This window comes from Thunnus maccoyii, chromosome 22 (assembly GCF_910596095.1).
Source record: "Thunnus maccoyii chromosome 22, fThuMac1.1, whole genome shotgun sequence".
In the NCBI taxonomy this organism is placed as follows: Eukaryota; Metazoa; Chordata; class Actinopteri; order Scombriformes; family Scombridae; genus Thunnus; species Thunnus maccoyii.
The window spans coordinates 11579002-11601445 of NC_056554.1; the positions used below are offsets into that span (position 1 = coordinate 11579002).

Sequence of the window (22444 nt, forward strand, 5' to 3'; positions counted from 1 at the left end):
GGTTCTAAAGATCTATTATTGCCTACACATTGCCTTCTCCCTTTTAGACTATCTGACTGACCAGTGAGGACTACACAGAGTTTGTGTAGCCAAGATAGTTCAGCTGCCAGGCCCCAGTATTGATCAAGAATCTGGACTGAGATTTTTTTTCAATGTTCAAAGCTCCTCCAGCCAGTGCTTTTCTAATTCCACCCCAAGTGCAATAGCTAGACCACCAGATTGGTGAAATAAACCGAGCCCTGCATGTTATAGACTGGCTTCATCATGTGTTTTCCAAATGGCCCCAGAGACCTGATGCAATCAGGCACACACTCAGAGGTGAGTGTGAGTGTGTCTGGTTTTGCAAGCCTGCCATTAGCTCAGCAGCAGATGACCAGGTGGGAGGTGAGGATGACCTCTGAGGGGCCCAGAAAGGTCATTGGTCCGCTCCATGGGGATAAAAAAAAATCCATCTCTTATTTTCCAGACAGATATGTGATATCTGGACTGTACATTTATCTGTGCTGCGGCAATGTTGTTTTTTCCCCCCTTACTATAAATCAAATTATCCGATAAAAAGAATACTACAGGGATGTTACAGTAAGCATTTCATTATCGATAAGATCCCCTCGTGGATAACCCCTAATTCAAGAAAAATCCTTCTTTTATAGGACAATTAGCCTATTACTGTGACAAGAAAGGAATTTATGTAAAGCTTAATGCTGAAATTTAGTCGTTTTTCACTTATTTACTGTCAGATTTGGTTTCTCATAAAGGATTTTTAGCAGAACCCTATTCCTTCTTCACGGATCATTGGGGTTCAACCATACTATAACCTCCAACGTTGCGTAATTTATATTTTAACCTTTTTGACAACTTGCCCTACATTCAACACTGGTCAATATTTACCAGATCACAGGCAGTAAATAAATCATACTTGGACCAGGAGGTCACAGTATTAAAACACAGGGGAGAACTGGAGAACCTGTGGAGACCCAGACAGTCACCTTTCAGCTGGTGATTTATAGAGAAGAGCCTTGACCTATAGTATAACACCCGACTTGCACTACAATTAATATTGATCCAAACAGCCTGGAGCTTAGGCGTTAACACTGATGGCCAAGACAGTAGAGAGCAAACAGAGCATTTGAAAGGAAAATGTGACTTTCTTAACTGTCTTTTGGAAGGAGATTGTATGATAAGAATGTAAAATATTTGCTACTTTGTGTTTGGACAGTGAAACATATTCAACCTTGTCACTACTGCACCACTGAAGCAGCTTACCTTTTAGTTCAATAATATATGTATGTAGTCTTAATTATCTCTTACACTTCCCTGCATTCTTATGATTAACTCAAATGTTCTTTAACATCAATATATGTGGCTTCATTAAATACTTTTTAGCTTCATTAAAACCCATAAAATTTAAATAATGTTAAGTAATCTGACCTCTGAATGACCATTGCTGCCCCTTTCACCACATAGTTCTATATCACTTTGTGTCTGTTACTGTATCAAAAAACTAAGTAATAATATTACAATCCTATTACCTCCTAATTTAAGTAGAATCAAATATATCCCTATTATAGATGCCAAGATAATTGATTTTAAAGTCAAAATAATTATAAAAATATAAATTATGGGTGAATGATTATGTGCAATTTTGCTAACAAGCTAATGTGACTGTCTATTGGTGGCTTGACAATTAATATATGTAATTTTAATGCATGTAGTATGCATCAGTTCATGTCAATTAGTAATTTATTGTAAAATAATACTTAAAGCTGCACTAATCAATATTTTGATATTAACAATGGCTCAAATGACAATGTGTAATTTAAAGGGGTTGGTTGTAGTGACAAATCCACAGTAAACTGTCACCCAAATCAACAGTTCCCCTCAGCTCTACAGTGCTTCTTAGCAGCTTTTAGCTCGTGTTTTGGTTTAGCAGCTGCAACTTTACTGTTTTGAGTCACTCTCACCTTGTTTCCGGCTGCAGCTGGCGGCAGTTTTCAAAGAGAAATCTCTAAAAACCTACTGCACACTACCTGGCCAGCATCAAACAGCAGACAGACAAAATTTGCAACTAGCTGGTGTACAGTGGAGAACTTTGTTGCTAAAGAGACAGATATATCACTCAGGAGTTGGTGGAGACCAAAACAGGGCTAAAAGGAGAATTAATTTCAGACTTTGGATGAACAGACTATAAAGCAAGATCTTCTCTGAAGAATATTTCAGAGTCAGTGTAGTATCATGGCTGACCATAGACATATAAAAATAGCCATTTCACATTCTGCAAGGACTCCTTTGATATACAGGAGAGGTTAATTGGGTGATTCAACGTCCTTCCCCTCTTCTGTTCTGCCTCAACGGACATTAAATAAACACCCAAATGCACCCGCTGTAATGTAATTAAAGCCTGTATCCATATGTTATTAGGAAAATGCCACTCAACAGCACTGGTGCATGACGTTCAGGTCGTGAATGGATGGCTGGCTAAATACAAAAAGGGTACATTATGTGGAAAATCCCATCACAAAGCAGGGGATACATTTACTATGGTCATCTCAGTCAAAATTGCTGTCAACTGCACCATTTACAAATCTCTTTATTGTGTTAGGATTTTTTGCAGAGACTTAAATACAAACAGTAGAAATTCTGTGCCGAGTCTATAGCCTTGACTATGAATGTGAAATGATGTGCATGCCTCAGCACATCAAGCCGATATCACCCAGTGGCAGGGTCAGAGGCCAAGAGAGATGGGTGGAGGGTGTATTTGTTGCTACTGTCATTCTTATCCTCTTATTCATTCTCCCCTGATAAGATGCCTTGACAGCTGTGACCTTGATACACACTGCTGATGGTCTGACATCACACAAACAGAAGCTTACTTTAGCCTCGGGCGTAGTAGCTTGCTCCTTAGTTACAAGGTAGTTTGCTGTTTTGCTTTTTCCACACCCAACTAGCCAACAATAAACTTTGCAATTACAATGTCTTGGTCAGGAAGCTTTACATATGTACATACCAAATTCCAATAAAATAATAGTTGAACCGTTACTGTTATTTGTTTAGATACAAATTTTGCTAATGCCTTGAAAATACTGTATATAAAGTGACAAACATTTTACCTTAGAATTGGACTAAGGACTGTAATCTCCTCTTGTAGAACAAGGTCTTTTACTGGAAGGATAACAATTTGATTCCTGGAAATCCCCAAACAATTTGACTGCTAAGTCTAGACTTGAGTTGAACAGTGAAGGCGCACAAATAGACATATAAAAACAACCTAGCACCACCTAGCACTTGTGCGCATCTCTGCTGGTTGCCTAGGAAACTTCAAATGAGATGAAACCTGTTAATAAATAAGCTTTAGAGATGCTTCTAGATTTTTAAACTTTGGACAGAGCCAGGGCAGCTGTTTTTCCCCTGACTTCCAGCTTTGGATCTAAGTTAATCGCCTCCTGACTTTACCTCCATTATCGCACAGACACGAGAGTTACATCAATCTTCTCGTCTAACTCTCAGCAAGAAAGTGAATGACTATTTCCCAAAATGTCTATAAATATGTATATATGTATATAAATCCATATAGCCTATCAAAGTTTAAAAACTTCCTGTCCACATTTTCACTACCATAGATATGAGCCTGTTTCATTTATGGGCTAGTGTGCAGCTATGAAAGAGATTTGAGATGGATCTCATTAATCTGTGAGGCCTTGTTTCTGGTGGAATTGGTCTGGATATTTTTTTCTTTTTTTTTCCATTAAGATTTTAAATATAATCTAGTAATTCACATGTCCTTTTATGTCCACACAGCCACTGAAAAGCTTTTGATGAAAAAGCAATGCTCTTATCATTTTATATGATCCTCTTTGTTGCTTTCTCTGTAGAATGAAAATCCTTAACACAACAGACAGTGAATGCTGAGAGAGTAAAAAGCCTGGACTACACTGATGTTTACAGCACAATGAAATACACACTGCTTTTTATGAACGCCATAGGATTGATTTCTTCTGACATTAAATGGGCATCACAGAGAGAAGAATGATTGTTTTATTCTCTTTCTCAGTTGGTCAAAGATGTCAAACTGACATTCACTGTGTGAGCCTAGACGCACACTTGATGTTTCATAGCCCTTGTCTGGCAACTCATTCACATGCGCCCTGTTGTCTGTACCACTATTTCTGTTTGTTTTAGAGGCAGAAGCGAGGGAGAGCAAAAATGAGATGGGTAGAGAAATGTCCACAGGCCCCTCAGCACTCTGTGTATTATCAGTTTTTATCTTGCCTTTGCCTTTAAGTACCACTCTCTCTACATTGACATTCCAGGTCTTCGTGAATTTTGCGAAGCACCAGCATGGAGAGGAGGACTCTCAGGCCTATGACAACCCAGTGGACACCTCAGATGAGGTGCCAATGAAGTCTGTGAAGACCTCCAGAGAAATGTCAGAGAAGGTGTAACGCCCATAAGAAGAGCATCACATATTGCACTTAAAGTAGATCAGCAAGATATCTCAAACAAAACCAAATGGATGTGATTTTGCACTGATGAAATGATGTGTATATGAAAAAAACAAAACGCCAAATCACCACGCCTGACATTGGTCAACAGTACCAAACATGTCTTGACATAACTGATCCAAAACTATAAATGTCTAAATCTGTGGTGAATGATTCTCCATGTCTGCAGCACTCATTCTATTGCCTTCACCTAAATCCTAACTTATTTATTTTCACTTTAACAAATGAAAAAAATCTGCCAGTACAGTGTGAACATTTCAACTTGTCTCCAGTAGAAACCGACCTGTTTCAAGAATTTTCCAAAGATGAGTGTCTGTCTCTTGACACAAGAAAGAATAAGGCCGGTTACTGCACTAGAATCAAGAAAAATGAAACTAGATTTTAGAAAATACTTGTAATAGGTCAATTTGCATTTGAAACAAGGTGAAATATTCTCTACTGGCAGATTTATTTTCACTTATTCTACAGTAAGGAAAATAAACTTCAAGAACAGAATTACATACAAAAATGACTTGATAAGAAGGATATATTTGCAGTGTACAATCAAGCAGCTGGAATGCGGCATTTCTCTGATAAAACTCCACCTGAGTTTTGTTTGGAATATGTTGCTCACCTCTATATACCTCAGGAGGGTGTAATGGCCAAATTTTCCTTAGAAAGCATCATGCATTGCACAGCACTTAGTATACCTCAGGATTGTACTTCAAATTTAATTATATTTTAGATTTTATGAGTTGTTTACATTTGCTATTGTTTATAATAATGATTTTAAAAAGAAATTAAAAAAAAAAAGAAAAACAAGCACTGATGTGTTTTCATACCAAAGATTGGCATGGATTTGTTGTAGCTGAGGATGGTGTGATCAGGCCAGATGTTTGACTCACAACTGCTAAAAAATGCCGGATCACTTATGTTGACATTTATCGACATATCAGAAAATATCATCAAGCAACTAATATAGGAATTTTTTGTCAACACAAATGGGGTTAAACCACAGTTAGTTTCAAACCCGTATTGTGATTTGCTGACAGGCATTCCAGTGATAACTACTGAGCAAAAAGTGATTAAAAAATACCCTGTCAGATATGTTGGCCTTGAATGTATCATTGAGCCTCCAATTTGCTGTAGATGATGTTTAATGAAAGACACTGAGGTTATAGCAGTGGGAAAATACAGAGTCAGTCTGAGTCAACCAGTTGAATCAAACATGTTGAGTCCGCAAGAAAGACGGCACATCACGTCTCCGCACCAACCACAGCTTACAGGTAGCCGCCACTCAGGGCCTTTCTGATGCTGCATTACAGGCAGAGATCATGACTGCAAGTGGACACATCAGAAATATTTCTCAAGAACTACTGATGAATGTATGCGTAAGCACAGATTTATATTTAATGACATTTTTAATGTGTTGCTTGGCTGGATGTATCTATTTTATTTATCATATTTCTTTGCAGAATCTCAATGAACTTTAAAACTGTTCATTATTTAGTCATAGGATGTGCTGGTATTGGCACTGCTGTGTTAATCTACAACCACCAGAGTCCAGTGCCAATATCACAGATTATAGCACCTTTTAACTGAAAACTCTTTAACAACCAATGATAACTATGCATAGCTACATGCCTTATTTACAATATAAAATATATTGTCATGCAAGTGTATAGACCATTTCCTTGATGTAAACCATTTGCTAAGTCCCACCCCACTTATTGTTGCTATGCCTGTTGCTTGTTGCTACGCTTTCTGTTCTCGCCAAGTCCCCAGGAACAACTCTGGGCTGTGAGGCAATTTTGATTTAGTGAATACAAAAAACAGTGAATACACTTTTAAAATTAGTTTCCTCCCTTTGGTCCAAGAAAATTTGGAAAGTCTAGAAGAGCTAACCGTTGACTTTGTTGATTGAAATGGCAACAGTTGCTAGAAAATTCAGCATTGTCATAATGGGTCAGTTATGTTCAGGGAAGGGGTTTAGTGAATGGTCAGTTGGGAAACAGCCCCATTATTTCAGTTGTTGATCGTAAGAAGAAGAGAAATACAGCAACAAAAATGTAACTATAAAATGACCTTTGTTATTAATTATATATAATATTTTTGAATTCAATTATACAACATAGCAGTAATATGATGGGGTGTTACAAATTTTGGACAAATAATATCTGCAAAAAAACAAGACAAGAAAAACGACCTAATAGGTCATAATGTCAGACGCCATAAACAACCTATAGTTACATTTGAGTGACAGACACCATCATCATAATTCTGACCTGGAAAAGTAGCACATTTCAGATGATGTTATATGAGGTGACATATTCAGAGGTGGCTGGTTGGGTGGCTGGTCAGATCCTAACTTGCAAAAAGTGGACTTTGCTTCCAACCACAAGTGTCACGTTTCCAACTGCAAATTGGGACAATTTGTTTTAAAAACGTAACTACCATGCTTACTGTGGCCATGACAATGAAGGTTGCCTAACTTTAACATCACGTTTCAAGTAGTCATTTTAACCCAAACTGTGATCATTTCCTAAATCTAATGGAGTGGTTTTTGCGCTAAACCTAACCAGACCTTAACCACAGCGTTGTCACATCATAAAACATTATTTTTTTAACAGTGATTTGTAACGGTTTTGGAAAGCACAGACAAATTATGTTGTCCTACTGATTACTGCCCATAGAGGCGCATGATTAGCAGACGCTCTGATGTGTCGTTCTGGAGTGCACATGGTCGAATGACCTATTTGGTCGTTAGAGGACTTGTTGAAAAAAAAAACCTGAAAAATGGTCTACACTGCACCTTGTATCCCACTCAGGAATGTTTACATGCACTTTGGATTCACTGTAAAGAGACATTCATAGCTACTTTCTTACAGTTTAGACATTCACTACTGTACTGTACAACATTGAGAGATTGTAAGTGTCCTAATGATAAAAACACAAAACCTCTTACCTTATGCAGCTTACATTACTTGGTACTGAACTCTGTCCACAGAATGTAAATAATTCTCTTATTCTCCCCTCGCAGGCGCTCAGGTTTCCTTGCAGAGCTTGACATAATTTGTATGCTGTGCTAAGTCCTCACATTACTATCTTGCCTGTTGCGAAGAATAATGAATCTTATTTGTACTGAGTATTGCTTCATGCCAAGACAAATGATTAAACATTTGCACAAACTGTAATGCGACTCCAATTTTAATGTTTGTACACTGCTGTATTTGTCCACTGATTCATCAGGTCCTAGTTTGAAAGTTTCATGAGTTTAACTTTCTACTTGCTGTTTTTTCATCTTATCCTTCCTTTCACTCCGTCATGTCTTTCACTTTGAGTCTAGCTTTCAGTTGCAGGCTCACATTTGTTGAGTCTCTCTTACATCTGTACACCATGGGATGCCAGAATACAGACAGCACCACAGTGGGTAAGGCATTTTATTTCACATTTAGTGAAGTGGTTCCTCGAAGGGGAAGAGAAATTTTTTTTCTGCCAGATACCCAAGAATGAATTCATTTTCTTGTCAAACTATCATACAGAAACTTTTATTGGGAGGTCTTTCATTGTAATTTACTTTTTTTCGGCAAATTCAAAGCTACTATGCCTTAGGTTGAACCAATCATTTTCTCTTTTTCATTTGAATATCTCAACATATATAGCTCTTGTTTTGGGATCGACTGTCCTCCAATAATCCAAAAATTCATTAAGGCATATCTCAGTTTTCTGTAATCCTGAAGACCTTTCCGATATCAATGTCCTGTATTTCCCCTCTGGATTAGACAATCAAACCTCCACTGATTTATTTAAGTGTCTTCTCCATTTTTCTTTGTAAATTATAGAGATAAATGTATGGATTTTCTGCTCTCTCTCTCAAGTGCAGCTATATTTATTTGTTTTATCTTGTGAAGGGTAGTCAGACGTTTACTACTTTGCTGCAGTTTCTGCTATCTCTAAGTGAAAGACATCAGAAACAGGCAAAGTACGTCTCTTCTTGGACCACAGAAATGTCAGTATCATCAGTTTGATACAGATATGCTGCTATTTTTTGTTTTATATCATTGTAAATTGAAGATCTTTGGGTTTTGAACTGTTGGTTTGACCAAACAAACAATTTGAAAATGTCACTTTAGGCTCTTGGAGTTTCTGATGGACAATTGTCACTATTTTGACAAATAGTGACTAAACGATAAACTGATAGTTTGAAAACAAATATCCATAGTGAAAATAATGAGCTGCAGCCGTTGTTTGATTAGTTACTGTATGTACACTTGTATTTTGACCTTTTAATGACTTATCCAGTTGTCTCATGATATGTAGGATGTTCTCACCTCCGATCTGAAGACTACAGTAAGTGTGATGTTAATCGTGGGATATAGATGACAAGACTTATATGCAAAGCCTTTAATGGGCTAGGATGTTTTAACTTTGTTTTTAATTTATTTTATTATTATTATTATTATTATTCAGTATGTATTCTATTTTATGTGTCAGTGGGTTTTATCTTCCATCTTATGACATGCATCCTATGTCTTCTAGTTTCACTTTATTTTATTTTATATTTTATCAAGTGGGTTTATTTTCCATCTTATGTTACATGGGTGCTGAGGTCACTGGTTGGTAGGTTTGAGAAAAAAGACTGGTGTGTGTGTGTGTGTGTTTTTTAACCCCCACAGTGCCACTAAAGGTTTTTTTTTCTGGGGCAGCTTCAGGTTACACCTGACAATGATAAGACCCACAGTGAGGTTAAACCCATGGGAGGACGTTCTTGGGTAAGCTGAAAGAGGTTTATTTCGTGTAATGAAGAATGGCGGTGAGTTTGTGTCCGTTGGGAAACGGGAGATACTGTTATACTTATGGCTTCAGAGACCTAGGTGTCGATTTATAGACTGTATACACATGGTGAAAGTTTTTGCTTATTAATTCTCAAATTACCACCACTTAAGTATGCATTTTCACTTTATTCTATCTTATTTTGATTAATATTATCAAATGGGTTTTACTTTCGATCTTACGTACATTTACATGTTTTTATGTTAATTTTATGGCTTTTTTCATGTGAACCATCATGCATGTATTTTTTTCTGTTGTAAAGCACTGAATTTTTTGTATGAAAGGTGCCATACAAATAAAGTTATTAGTGTTATATAAATACACTCGGGGGCAACTGTGGCTCAGGAGGTAGAGGTCCACTAAGAAGATCGGCAGTTCAATTCCTGGCTCCTCCAGTCCACATGTCAAGGTGTCCTAAGGCAAGATACTAAACCTGAAATTGTTACTATATAAGTGCAGTCAATTTACCATTACATTACATATGAAATAGGCTCTATATACAATATAATTATATTGTATATGCAATATAATCCATTTTGTTTAAGATTATCTTAGTGGTGGATTGTAATTGGGGCAATTAAATGCCTATAAACATTAGAAAATCCTTTGTTTCTTCATTGGAGTTTTAATGACTCTAAAATGACTTTAATTGTTCATCAATGGTTCCTTCAAATCCAACAGATTATTCATATTTCCCACATAAAGTAAGAAGCAAACTCTTGCTTTACCTTGAGTATCTTGAGTTAATGTTTGGGCGTTCAGCATGTATCAGCCCTTTTCTCTGTCTTTGACTCATTAGAACGCTGCGCTCTGGGGCACTTTGCCAGAGGCAATCAGTCAGGTGGGAACTTCACAGGTACAATAAAACTTGAGCCTTAAGGTAAGATTACTTTTCACATTCTACCATTATTCCTTCACACATTTCGTGCCCGTGTAATGCGTAGGAGGTTTATGAGCAGAGGTTACATTACAGATGGAAAGAGTTGGGTGTGCAGGACTGAGCAGGCAGGTTGTTAATTCATTTGAGTCATTGATTCTCTCCTCACAGTGCATGTGTTTCTTCAGTATGTTTAAACATGGTGTGCAAGACCTGATTTCTCCCACGTAGACCAAACTAATTAGAGGCTTTTCATTAAATGTTAAATTAGTTGTCTCTCCTGCAACCTGGCCACCTCTAACTTGAGCTTTTAAAGAAAATGCCCACTTTCTGTGCAGTTGCAAGCATTTATTTGTCATGAAATGACAGAGAGTGGAAAAATACACCCGGGAACACCAGGTAATAACACATCAAAAGAATTTCCCATTTCAAAAAATTGAATGCTATGCCGCTAAGGTTTGCCATTGCTTCACCTTCTCATTTTGTCATCAAATTATTTTGTTTTGCTTTAGTTCAGATTATTGCGAGGTCATGCTTTTAGATAATAAGTTCACAAACAACCGTATATTACAGTACGCTGATAACACTGTTTTATAGATCGTACTGTACATGTAATATGCTCAAGAGTTGACATTTTGCCAATCTCAGTGTCAAGTACAATAAAAGGAATTGTCAGTCAGAATGGGAAGATTACAGGAGTTAGAGGAAATTCGATGATCTGTTCAACAGATGAGCTTTACAGAAAGCTCATGCCATCCTTTGAGATTGTAATCACCCTCTGTAGTCTGAGTTTTCTGTTCTAGCTTCAGGGTGCCTGCTGTAGGCTGCCTGGAATAGGTAGTAATTGGTAGAATGTTTCTCTTCATCCCACTCCAGTCAAACTTCTATAGACACCTCAGAGAAACTTGTATTTCTTGTTTGTTTGTTTGAGTCATTTTTTAAATTATGTTATCTTTTTTTTTTTCACTTATTGTATCTTCATGTTCTTTGTCATTATTTTATGTTGCAATATTTTACCCTTTGGGTTTATAGTAATCCATGAACTCAACTGAATTTATGTCTGTTCATTAGAAAGATGAACAGATGTCTATTTAGTTAATGTCATCATTTTTAATCTTACAAAATGTTTTGGCTAACGGTTTAAATATGTTCAATATTACATAAACAAATATGACATTACGAAATAAGTAATTGTATGAATAAATGCAGATGAAATATATAATACAACCATGAAATTTTGGAAAGATTCAGTATGTTTTTAAAACTCTGCTCATTATTTTACAGGAATAAACCAGTACATCCCTTGAGGGAGAACTGAAGATTAACAGCCAATGGAGCCATACTGTAACTACTGATAACTGGAAAATCCTCACTGCTTTGAATGTGTGTTTTATGGTCATTTTTTGCTGCAGTTAAATGCTTCGCTTTTTCCTTGAAGCACTGTAAACTTTAAAAAACTCATTGACTTTCATACTGGCAGCCCTTGAATTAAATGCACGTGCAATCCTTTAAAAAAAAAAAAAAAAAAAAAATGGAAACACCTCTTCAGTGCAATAATACAAGCTCCACAATGCCAGCAGTGGGCTGATAATTTTTCAACAGGCCTCATGTTGTTACAGATTGAGGTGTTAGGTAGACATGTGGATTTTAATATTTACTGTCATGTTGCCATCGATTTTAGCAAAGATTTTTGACAAATACATCACATAGCTCATTATATTCGAATTTATAAAGATAGGTTTCACTCAGGTGTTAGAAGTGGAAGACTTAATGTAATATCCAGGTGGAAGATCTTTGCAGGCCATAGTGTACAGAGCCTAATTTTCATATGTGTTGAATTAAAATATAAAACTTATATACTGTCCATATGGCCTGTGGCAACAACAATGTGCTACCTAAAGCTGCTCCTTACATAGAAGGAAGAAGCTGACATTTGGGGATTGCTACTGCAAGTGACCCAAATCCGAGTGTTTGAAAAAGTGCCCTTTCAAAGCCTTTGTTGTGATCAGAAAGCTATTTTGAAACCTAATTATGGTTCTGTGTTGCTTTACTTTCTAACTTTGAACTTACTTAAGTATGTGTTTGTTTGATGATTCATTAGTTATGTATGAAATAATTTCTTTAATTTTGTATCCCCATGCTTGTAGACTTTCTCCAGCAGAATGGTGAAAGCCTTGGCAAACAATGGAATTAGTAAATGTTGTATTGGTCAATATGATGCTATGAAGTCCCATGAAAAGTCCTCAGATTGGGATTTTCTTAGTTGGTCCGATATTTTTTTCTCACAAGAACATGAAACAGGATGCTGGGGTGGAAAAATCAGAGGGAATTTGATTTGGATGTTAGTTATTGAGTAGTATTAACATTTTGGCAAAAAACACAACAAAATATATGATTATGGGAATTGACAGTTCAGAATCCATTGATCTATGATAATTTGCGCCAATGCCCCGCCTGCTGGCAGACTAATTAATACCCCTCATTGGTAACAGAGAGGAATCAGGCTTAACAGGTGGCGTGTGCCTGCATTAGACCAAACAAATCCAGGTGGTGGTGTGCATTTTTGACTTGCTAACCACGCACACTCACAGACACCTACACCTCACTAAAGATGACAAAAAAAACCCTCATCAGAGTCTCCAGTCTCGTGTCCTGACCGACACTCAGTGGCAAGCATCAAACATTCACCAGCTTGCAACAGAACTTTGAGATCTCCCATCTGCACAGTACATAAAACACAAGAGTGGCACTTGAACATTAAAACATGTCTGATGTTGCTGAAATACGCTGTTATTCAGAGCCAAGTTAAACAAGACTTTAGTAGCATTGCAGCAGGCCCATTAAGTTATTTACCAAATGGTAGACTCAAGTCTATTTTCTAAGTTGTTCCTCCAAACTTTCCATTTGTACATGAACAAAAAGGTCATGTTACATGCCTGCGGGGATACAAATTCAGCCCTCAGTCTGGGCCAAACATTCGATAATTCTGCATCATACATTTTCTCTCTACTGTAAAAGAAAAGTCTGAACATAATTGATATGCTTTTAAGGAAGAGAATATTGAAAATTGTTGGTATTTTTGGCAGAAATGGGCCTTTTTCACTGAAGACATTTTGACATGCCGCAGTAAGAAAAAAAAACAGGTAGACAATAAAATTAATGATGTCTGAATTCCATTTAGCTGCTTCGGTTTCAGGGTCCTGGTTATGTGCAATGCCGGCTCACTGTCACGCTGTCATGGCTTACTGAAGCACTTGAATAGAACTGAGACATCGCTAACATTGTTGCCTGTGTTTTTCCTACTGTAACAAGTCATAGTATCTACTGTGAAAAAAGCCTCTTGTCTTTAAAATGTTGCTTTTCACTGAGTGCTGAGTCAACAAGCATCTAAATAGTCAAAATAGCAACTGATCATCAGATTTTTACATCAACATTTTTGTCTAATTTATTTATTTCCAATTATCTAACATCAACGTGAGTACAAAGCTGTTTTCATTGATAAATGATTTCACTGATAAATGCTTGTAACAAAAAAACACATTAAATTCATTTTTTCTACTCTACAGTTAAGTCTTTGATGTAAGCTTAGATGTTCTGAATTCAGCATAAAGCTTGTGTACAGTTAGTTATTTTTTTAGGTGACCTAATGTTTCCTGGATCACCAAAACAATGTAAATCAGGTGTGCACTTATGTCTTGCATGTAGCATATCCAAAGCCCAGTATAAATGAAAAGTCAAGTATGTGTACAAGCAGTATTTTTGCTGTGGAAATGAATGTCAGCAGCTTCTTGCAGACAAAAGAAAAGAAGAAAATAAAGCACTGCATTGACTTTGTACACTGCAATGTGCATTTTATCTCAGTAAATTCCTCACACAACAGTGTGTGACCCCATCTTCAGCTTGTATAAAATACCACGTGTTTGCTTATGTTGCTTTGTGGAAGAGCGTCCCCTCTCATCCTCCAGTTAATTGCCTTTGTTGACATTTTTATGCATACATGCTGCGCTAAACTCTCTTTAGAGGATGAAAATACCATCTTTTCTTTCTTCCTTCTGTCCTCTTTTGCTGCTCAAGATATGACATAACAGCTTTTAAATGATTTTTTTTCCCAGCTTCTCTTTTTTTTATGGCAGCCATTGTAGTTCTGAGTGTTTGTCAGTGATATTTCTGGTTTTATTAAGGTATTGTTATTTCTTAAATGTCCTTCTCCACAAGTAGAAGCAGAAAAACAAAGCTCTCACTGATTGGGTATTCAGTCATTTGTATGGGGTGCACCATTGGACTTCTATTTTGAGCAAATTCAGAGCTTTATACTGACTACAATATGTGACGGACTAACCCCTGTTGGAGCTGGTGTTGATGATACCAGGGGGTTGTGATGACATGTCATGTGATGGGGCTTTCGTTCAATCACATCTCTAATCTTTAACAAGGCAGGACTGCATCAGAATTAGCCATGGTGACCAAGTATTAGTGCACTTTTAGTCCAGGGCTATTTACGTCACACCAGGTTTGGACAATTAAATCAGTGTAAAATGACTCATTCACAGACAGTTTGAGGACAAATCTGATCAGCAGTTGAATCAAGCCAAGTACTTAACTAATTCTTCTTGGATATTTTTTTTTTCCAGTAAAACCCAGTAAATCTGATTCAGTCATGATTTCCATCCATTTTCTGTCAATTATTCACAGGGTAATACACCATTTATGAATGAATGTCAAGGCCATTTTACTTTAACAGCACAACCTTCTTGCCTTAGTAGATATTTTATTTATCCAGGAATATCTGAAATGAAATTCTCACCCTAAACCACTCAGTTGGTTAACATATTTGCAATTTTATTATAAACTGAAACCAAAATAAACATTTTATTTTTAAATGTGGCAAGATTTGACATCAGATTCAATTGCAACAGTGTGAGAAAGGATGATTTTTTTTTAATGTTTGTTGAGATCCTCACTGCCACAAGTGAACCAGGGCTCAAACTCACATGACCTTGCAACTTATTTATTTATTTCTCTGTTTTAAAATTCATTTTTTATTGGAAGTGCAAAATAAGTGATTGACAGGACATACAAGGCACGACAAGGTGAGACAAGGAGAGACGCAGACAACAAATACAGACAGACTCGCTTATTCAACAGGAGGCCAATAATGAAACACAGACGAAACGGATTATGAGAGACAAAAATAAATATAAATTGATTAATAATTAAGGCATAGAGACAGAAACAAACCAAACAAACAAAAAAATTGATTCATAATTAATTCATTTGCTGGATTGAGTTTGTGAAACCTGTCGTCCAGGAAGGTCAGGGGGATTGGCAGTTGGGCAAGTCAATTCCCCGTGACATCAGAAATGCATGTTGGACCTTTTATATGATGAATTACTGTTTCTGACATCTAAGCCCGGACACAAACAGAAATTGGTAACGGAAGCTTTGCTATATGTATATTATTAGAAGAATTCCTGATATTCTTCCTATCAGGCAGGTTTGTGGATTTGATTTGTGTTTTGACCATGCTAATATGTGCTCAGAACTGTCTTCTGACAGCCTTGCCTTGTCCCACTTTTTCCTCTCTCAATCCCCCTCTATCACATCTGGTTGGGTTTGTTTTATCCTGTTGTCTTGTCCATTAAAGGGCGCCTTGAAGTTTCAACTGTGATCGTGACTTTGTATGTAATCTTGTCTGGAAAGTGATGCACTCGCTTGAAAGGGCACCAGTGATCTCGTTGACAATGGAGGCGAAATAACGAGCAGGCTCTCACTGCCTCTTGCCACTTCAAAACCTCACTGTCTAGTGGGTTGGTGAAGAGCCTCGGTTTGCCAACAAGGTTGCTGGAGGAGGGTAGGAGGAGTAAAAGAGAGGGAAAAGAAAACTGAAGGAGAGTTCATGGCCCAGACACTCTCACGCCCGGCTGTTTCTCTTCTCTCCCGTTCGAATGCCTCCCAGCGCTTTCCAATCTGATTTGTAGCCGAGCATGCTACTCCAGTCCCAGTGTTTATCTGACATCGTGAAGGGTTTCGGCTTCCCCCGATCCGCTGACATCCCGAACCCTTCAGAGTGCACACACAAGCCAACTCGGCAGATGACAAAGCGCCGCTGAGCCTGTCGGCAGAACCACGCGGCTCCCAGCATGCTTTGCCCTCAGCACGTCACCTACCTGGTCTGGCACAGACTCAGCCTCGGAGACCACCTCATTATTCACTTTGACAGGGTTTTATGACCCAGCAGCTACGCCCAGGCTTGTTTTGGGAGCACGAGCAGATGCTTGAATCTGCAGCTATGCCACCGTTGTCAAATTGCAACTGACTATGGGAACATAAACTTCTGTAGTAAATAAACAGAAGAGAAAAATAGCCTAGATGGGGTTGTGATCTGTATTTCTTTCAGCAAAATCATAGTTGGTGAGATGTCAGAGTAGCCAAGTCAAAATTTGAAAATGCAGCCCATTCAAGGAACAAAGTCTGACTTTAAATTGAATTGAAATGCAGTGCAGGGTTAGGGGTTTAAAAAGAAAGCCAGGAAAGAACCTATTAATGCACCACACACATCTGCCTGCAGGTGCATACTGATCAGCAAAGCCTGATTGAGCACAGGATGATTCACCCAGGTCTTTATTTTGATGGAGCGATTCAGGGCCGAACTTGAAGAGCCACCTTGCCATCCCTTTGGTCACAAGTCTCCTCATGAAACAGGGTAGTGGTAGCCTGTCACAAAGGCCTGTGGCAACACCAGCCCTAAATTTTCCCAAAAGCAGGTGGGATTTTTCTTTTCACTATATTTTGTCCTCCCTTAAATCAAATGAGGTTTGACCTTAATGCTACTGGAATACAAAGTAGGTGAGACAGAGGGCCCCTGTTTAAAGCCAGATCTGAATGGGGTGCCACAGCTTGGAAACTAACAGTATCAGCACCCTGCACTCTCGCAGATAAGCGCAGTCGGCTAAAAAAGAAAGAGAGATACATATGTTTACCATCACTATACTTTGCTGCATCAGGGGGAAAAAAATGTTAAGGACACACAAAATGGCTGACCTTCAAAATCCTGCAGCAGCTGGACAAACCCCTCAAATAATCCTTATTTCCTTATAAAGTGTAGTTTGTCATACAGAAATTGTTACATTGTATTTCTGTATTTCGGGTGACCTCGTAAGCAGCTTTATACAATGGAAACTGCTTATAGTGATCACGTCTGCCTGGGTCAAATAGATCACTATAAGCGGATGATTATTATAACCGCTTTTTTTTTCCCTTTTCTTTATTTTTCATGCAGATGAATTGACATTTGTATATTTATTACGTGAATATAAATGACTATATGATTATATTGACTGTTTCAAAATACAGTACAGCTGTTTCAAACACTTTTTTTTTCACCGCTGCATCTCGTTGGCTCGTTTTTGGCAGTTTGTCATAAGCTTCAAGGAGACTACGTTTTTCATTGTGAGAAAATGACTTTCTTTTTCCCGTCATGATTTCAATGTGTACGTAGCATCAGCCTCAGGTAGTCAGCTAGCTGCAGGCAGGTTACCATAAGGCAATAATGGTGCCATATGTTGTCATGTATGGAAAGACCTTAAATGAACACTGTAAGCGGACTATTTGATTACTATAAATGAATTATTTAAACAGCATTTGTATAGGAGTGATTCTGTCCCAAGCTTTTTGATGTATATTTTTTTGACATTATGGAACATTCAGTTCTTCCATCAGATAAAACTCTGTTTCTCTCCATCAGATATCCCATTTTAACTTCCTCTCCCAATATTACTGTATGTCCTTCAACATTCAAATGGAAATATCTTAAATCATAGAAACCAGATGTGCTCAAAATACTATTTTTTGTGACTGAACAAGAAAGGTTAACCAAATCATCTTTGAGGTTAAAGTCTGGGAAATAGTTCACAAGAGTCAAGACTTTACCTTGGCTTCTCAGAGAGGACATTGTTTGCAGAAAGCTCTTCCAATATGGCTTACTTGACTTTTTACTTATAGAACTGGCATTGCCATGCCAACACCTTTTTTTTGTTCTGCATCAAACAGCAAAGAGGAAGTAATCAAACTGTGTGGAGTTGGATGATGCATTAGTTCCATGTCACGCTGGTTCCCTTACCTCCTGATGAGCGACATGGCAGAGAGAAAAACTGTGACTTAGCCAACAACCTACATAATGGACATAAGTATTGCTATAGCTGCTCTGTCATCATTTTCACCACACGACCATCATCGGGAAATCCAACTGAGACAAATTAACTTAAATACGCGATTAATTGGCATTAGATGTAGTTGTTACGGTGTAGAATGGTAACCATAGCAACAAGTGTCACTGGGTTTAGTCCCTAAGCAAAGCAAGTACTTGTGAATATGGATGAAGGGTGCTTATTACCTATATGGTATCTTATATCTAGGATGTATAGAATGATTTCACATGCTGCTGTGACTGCAGTCTTAACATTTAGATTTTTTGTGTACAAAGGCACAAACAGATGCGTGTCTGTTCATGCATTTATGGGTGAGAGAGAACAATGTCCTACTGTGTGTGTGCATGTGTGTACATGTGTGTACAGTGCCAGTGAAAGGCCAGGCCAATCGATCAGCAGGGGCTTAACAGCTTTAGTCAAAGAGCACATTTTGGCGTGCTGCTCTATGCTCTGTGGGCTTCCTGTGCAGCGGTTGTTCTATTGCTGAATTTGGACACGCAGACTGAGCCCTGGCGGACTAAGATTTTACGAAGTCTGACAGTGATTGGAGCACTCATCGTAAATACATGAGTTCGCAGGCATTGAAGGCTGCTCAGAAAGGCTGAATGGGACGAACGTAGCTTTGATGAAGGTCAAGAGTTTAAAGGAGAGTTAAAGGATTTGTCTTTCCTCTGTGTGATTCACATTCCCATTAAATACAAAGTCAAAGTTGGCAAATTTTGATAGAATAGTTATACAAAGCTGCCATAGGCAATATTATTAATATAATTTAATATAATTCACAGCAACTTTCCATATATTTCGATTGTCAACTCGACAGACCAGCACCAGATGGAACATTATTAGCTCCCTGCCATTATCACTTGGAATTGAAGACCCTGTTCCAGACCTTAATCCAAAGACAAGAACAAGCCTCCGTCACCTGATGTCTTTTATGATCATATCAGCAGAGCAGTGAACTGTGAGGAATCTCACTAGTACAGTCTACAGGCAAGCAGACTCTCCATACAGAGCCCACACCAAGTATTCGCATGAGAGCCCTTGCAGACTTGATGAATTTTGGCAAAGGCTTGCCCTCTACAAAGCCCGCAAGTCAGCAAATCTGGGCAAGTGTGGACTTTTGGATTCAGCATGTCTTCTCTCTTTACCCCCTCGAGTTGTCTTACTGCATCTGAGGCCCGTAAGGAAACAAAAGGCCCGAGCAGAAATACTCAGCTCAAGAAAGTGACTTGCTTCTTACCCAAAATACCAGCATCAGTTAATGTTTTTGTTCCTGAATGAAAAAAAATTGTTGAAGTGGATAAAATGTCTACATTTGTTGTCTAACAGTTTACATAGTATAAATCATTAAAGACCCCCTCCAATGAAAATCAAGTTTTTAACCTTGTTAATATGTCCATGTGGTGTTTTACATATGCTGCAAGACATATCAGGAGCGAAATAAGCAGTTAACACCATGGCTGAGCATTTCTGCTTTGAAAGTGCAGTGTATCAAGGACAGTCTCAAAAACAGGGATTCAGTCAGGCAGGATTTCCTACGTCACAAATCAAAGGAACCAATCATTTATAATTGAAGATAATAATATGCAGAGTCTACCTCCTCGGGTTTTCCCCAATAGCTGATTCCGATCTGCACAGAAGACTAGCAACCTGTCAAGATGAAAAGCCAAGTCTGGCATATTGCTGTTTAGTCAGGTTTCCATCGGGAGAAAAACACAACAGTTCCTCATCTCCCAATGAATGCTCATTCTCAGTCTGATCACATCCATTGCGATGTATGCTCGAATGAGATACAACACTACATGAAGAAAAATCTCACAAACTGTTTTACTAGGGGCAGGTGAGTTGATTATTTGAGAAAAATACCTTCTGCTAATGTAGATGCTCAAAATAAGGGGAAAAAAGCTACAGTATGATGTAATTGGAAAAACATAGCTTTTAAATTATCACCAGTAATTGATTGCTTTTCAGATTCAGGTAATTGGTTATCATCCCAAACCACATTTTTGGAGTCATTCACTGAATGTTACAACGTGTGCATGTTCTTATCTTAACCTTGCTGTTAGACAGTTAATCAAACCACTTTACACGTCAAATGGATCACCTAAAACTGAGCACAATGGCTCTGGGCCCCGAGGGGAAGAGAGCTCTGTTTGGTCCCATCCTTGCAGCTGGTTGTTTATGTTTCCAGCAGCTTTGATTAACGTACACCAGCCCACTTGGCGTCCCACATCACTGGAATACATTGACAGTAGAGAGGAGGAGGTGATGCTACTCTGTACGCAGTCATCTCTGAGGATTGGGCCAACTGAAGAGAGAGATGGAGAAATATGTACTGTTCATGTGGTGGGCTAAAAATAAACATGCTGGTGGCGTCATGAGGTGCAAGTCAACAACAATGTCAACCTGACTACTCGTTAAGTAGTTCAACCATTCATCCATGTCCACTAACACTAATTAAATAGCACTGTGTAAATGTTTACTTTTGGTATTCATTTTAATTTTAAAATGTTTTATCAGGGTTATATTTTGCATATAATTAAATATGAATCTTACAGTGAATGAATAGAAAACCTAATCAGGGAGCTCAAATTTCCAATGCATCTTTTTCTCACAAAAAATAAATGGGAAGTTAAAGGAGGCTTTTACTTTGCATGTCTGTAGTGAAATATGAAAAGTGAATAACAATTTTCACTAATGCACATGCATTTATAGGTTTTTACCACCACAAAAAACATCCGCTTTGCCATCTTGATACTCTTGATATATTAGATGGACAGGACGAGACAAAGAAAGGCACATTAGAAGAGACATGAAGATGAAAAACAGGCCTGACAAATGCACCTTTGGAAAAGCAAAAGTCTCCCGAGAGCACAAAATCAGTCCGTGTAGATCAGCATGAACCAGTGGAGTCATTACATCAGGCAACAATGGGCCAAAGATGTTTCCACTTTGATTATTTTGATTTTAAAAGGAAACAGAAATCCAACAAAAAGCAAAACATAACGGAAATCATTTTCCAGCACATTTCCTGTACATTTTCACAAGCTTTGAGCGGGTACCACAGAAAGGAATCACTATGTTTCCCTTAGAACTAATTTGAAAATAGTAAAACATTGGTTTGTCTGTTGCTACAGTAAAGATAAAGACCAATTTATAGATGCTTAGACATTATAAAAAGTACGAATGTCTGTCATAATGTAAATGTGGCAGATATCCACTTGACTATATATGACTAACTCAGACTGTTGAAGCCTCATATAAGCTTCAGATCAACTTTTAAATGCATTTGTGCACAAAATGACTGTGTGGACACACTGTGGATTTTGGCCCCCATTACTTACATTGAAAGCACATTTGAAGGGAATCTTTTAATAGCCAGTATGAACAGGAGGAATTATTACAATGAGGAAAACTTCTTTCAGTGTTCATATGGACACCTGACTGTTATTTTAAGACAGACTTGAAAAATTGTGAACCTATCCTTTAAGTTCAGCTTTAAAGAATATTTATAGATATTTACACACATACTCCATTGTAGATCTGTCACACACTGCTGTATCTGTCATGTTGTTTTATTAATCTTCTCTTTGTCTATGGTCATTGTTGAGGCTAAATTCTGTGCAGTTGTATTCATCCTGCTTACAGGTTGCATTTTCTGATTGCAGAACCAACATAAACCACTTTCTTGACAGATATGATTGTAACAAAGATGGACACTTTTAATTTGTAAAGGGTGAGCAGTTCAGGATGACTTGCATCCTTGATACCACACAGAAGCTCCAAGTCACCCCTCAGTGGCCCCACATGGAGATTATTCGGCTTTGCCCGTTGCTCATTCTCCTGCTCTTGCCGGACAGAAGGGGACATCTGGGATGACATTGTGAAGCAGATGCAAAGAGTCCATTACGGTTGTCCCCCCAGCTCTGCAGCCATATTTCCTCTGTCAGCGTAACCACAGCGATGAGATTCAAAGGGAGGTGACCAAGAGCTTGGCCTCGTCTCCAGCGCAATCTGCTTTCAGGAAGGCAGAGCAGACGCGATGGCGC

General features: G+C 38.1%; 1 protein-coding gene across 4 annotated transcripts in view; it reads left to right on the forward strand.

The window, feature by feature from the left end:
* The window catches only part of LOC121889117 (phospholipid-transporting ATPase ABCA1-like), a 186770-nt gene extending 179098 nt beyond the window's left edge, over nt 1–7672 (forward strand). For all 4 annotated transcript variants that reach the window (XM_042400825.1, XM_042400824.1, XM_042400826.1 and 1 more), the window contains one exon: nt 4308–7672. In XM_042400825.1, the coding sequence (XP_042256759.1) occupies nt 4308–4439 (132 nt within the window). In that variant the 3' untranslated portion in view covers nt 4440–7672. The remainder of the gene's footprint in view (nt 1–4307) is intronic.
* Nucleotides 7673–22444: the final 14772 nt, after the last annotated feature.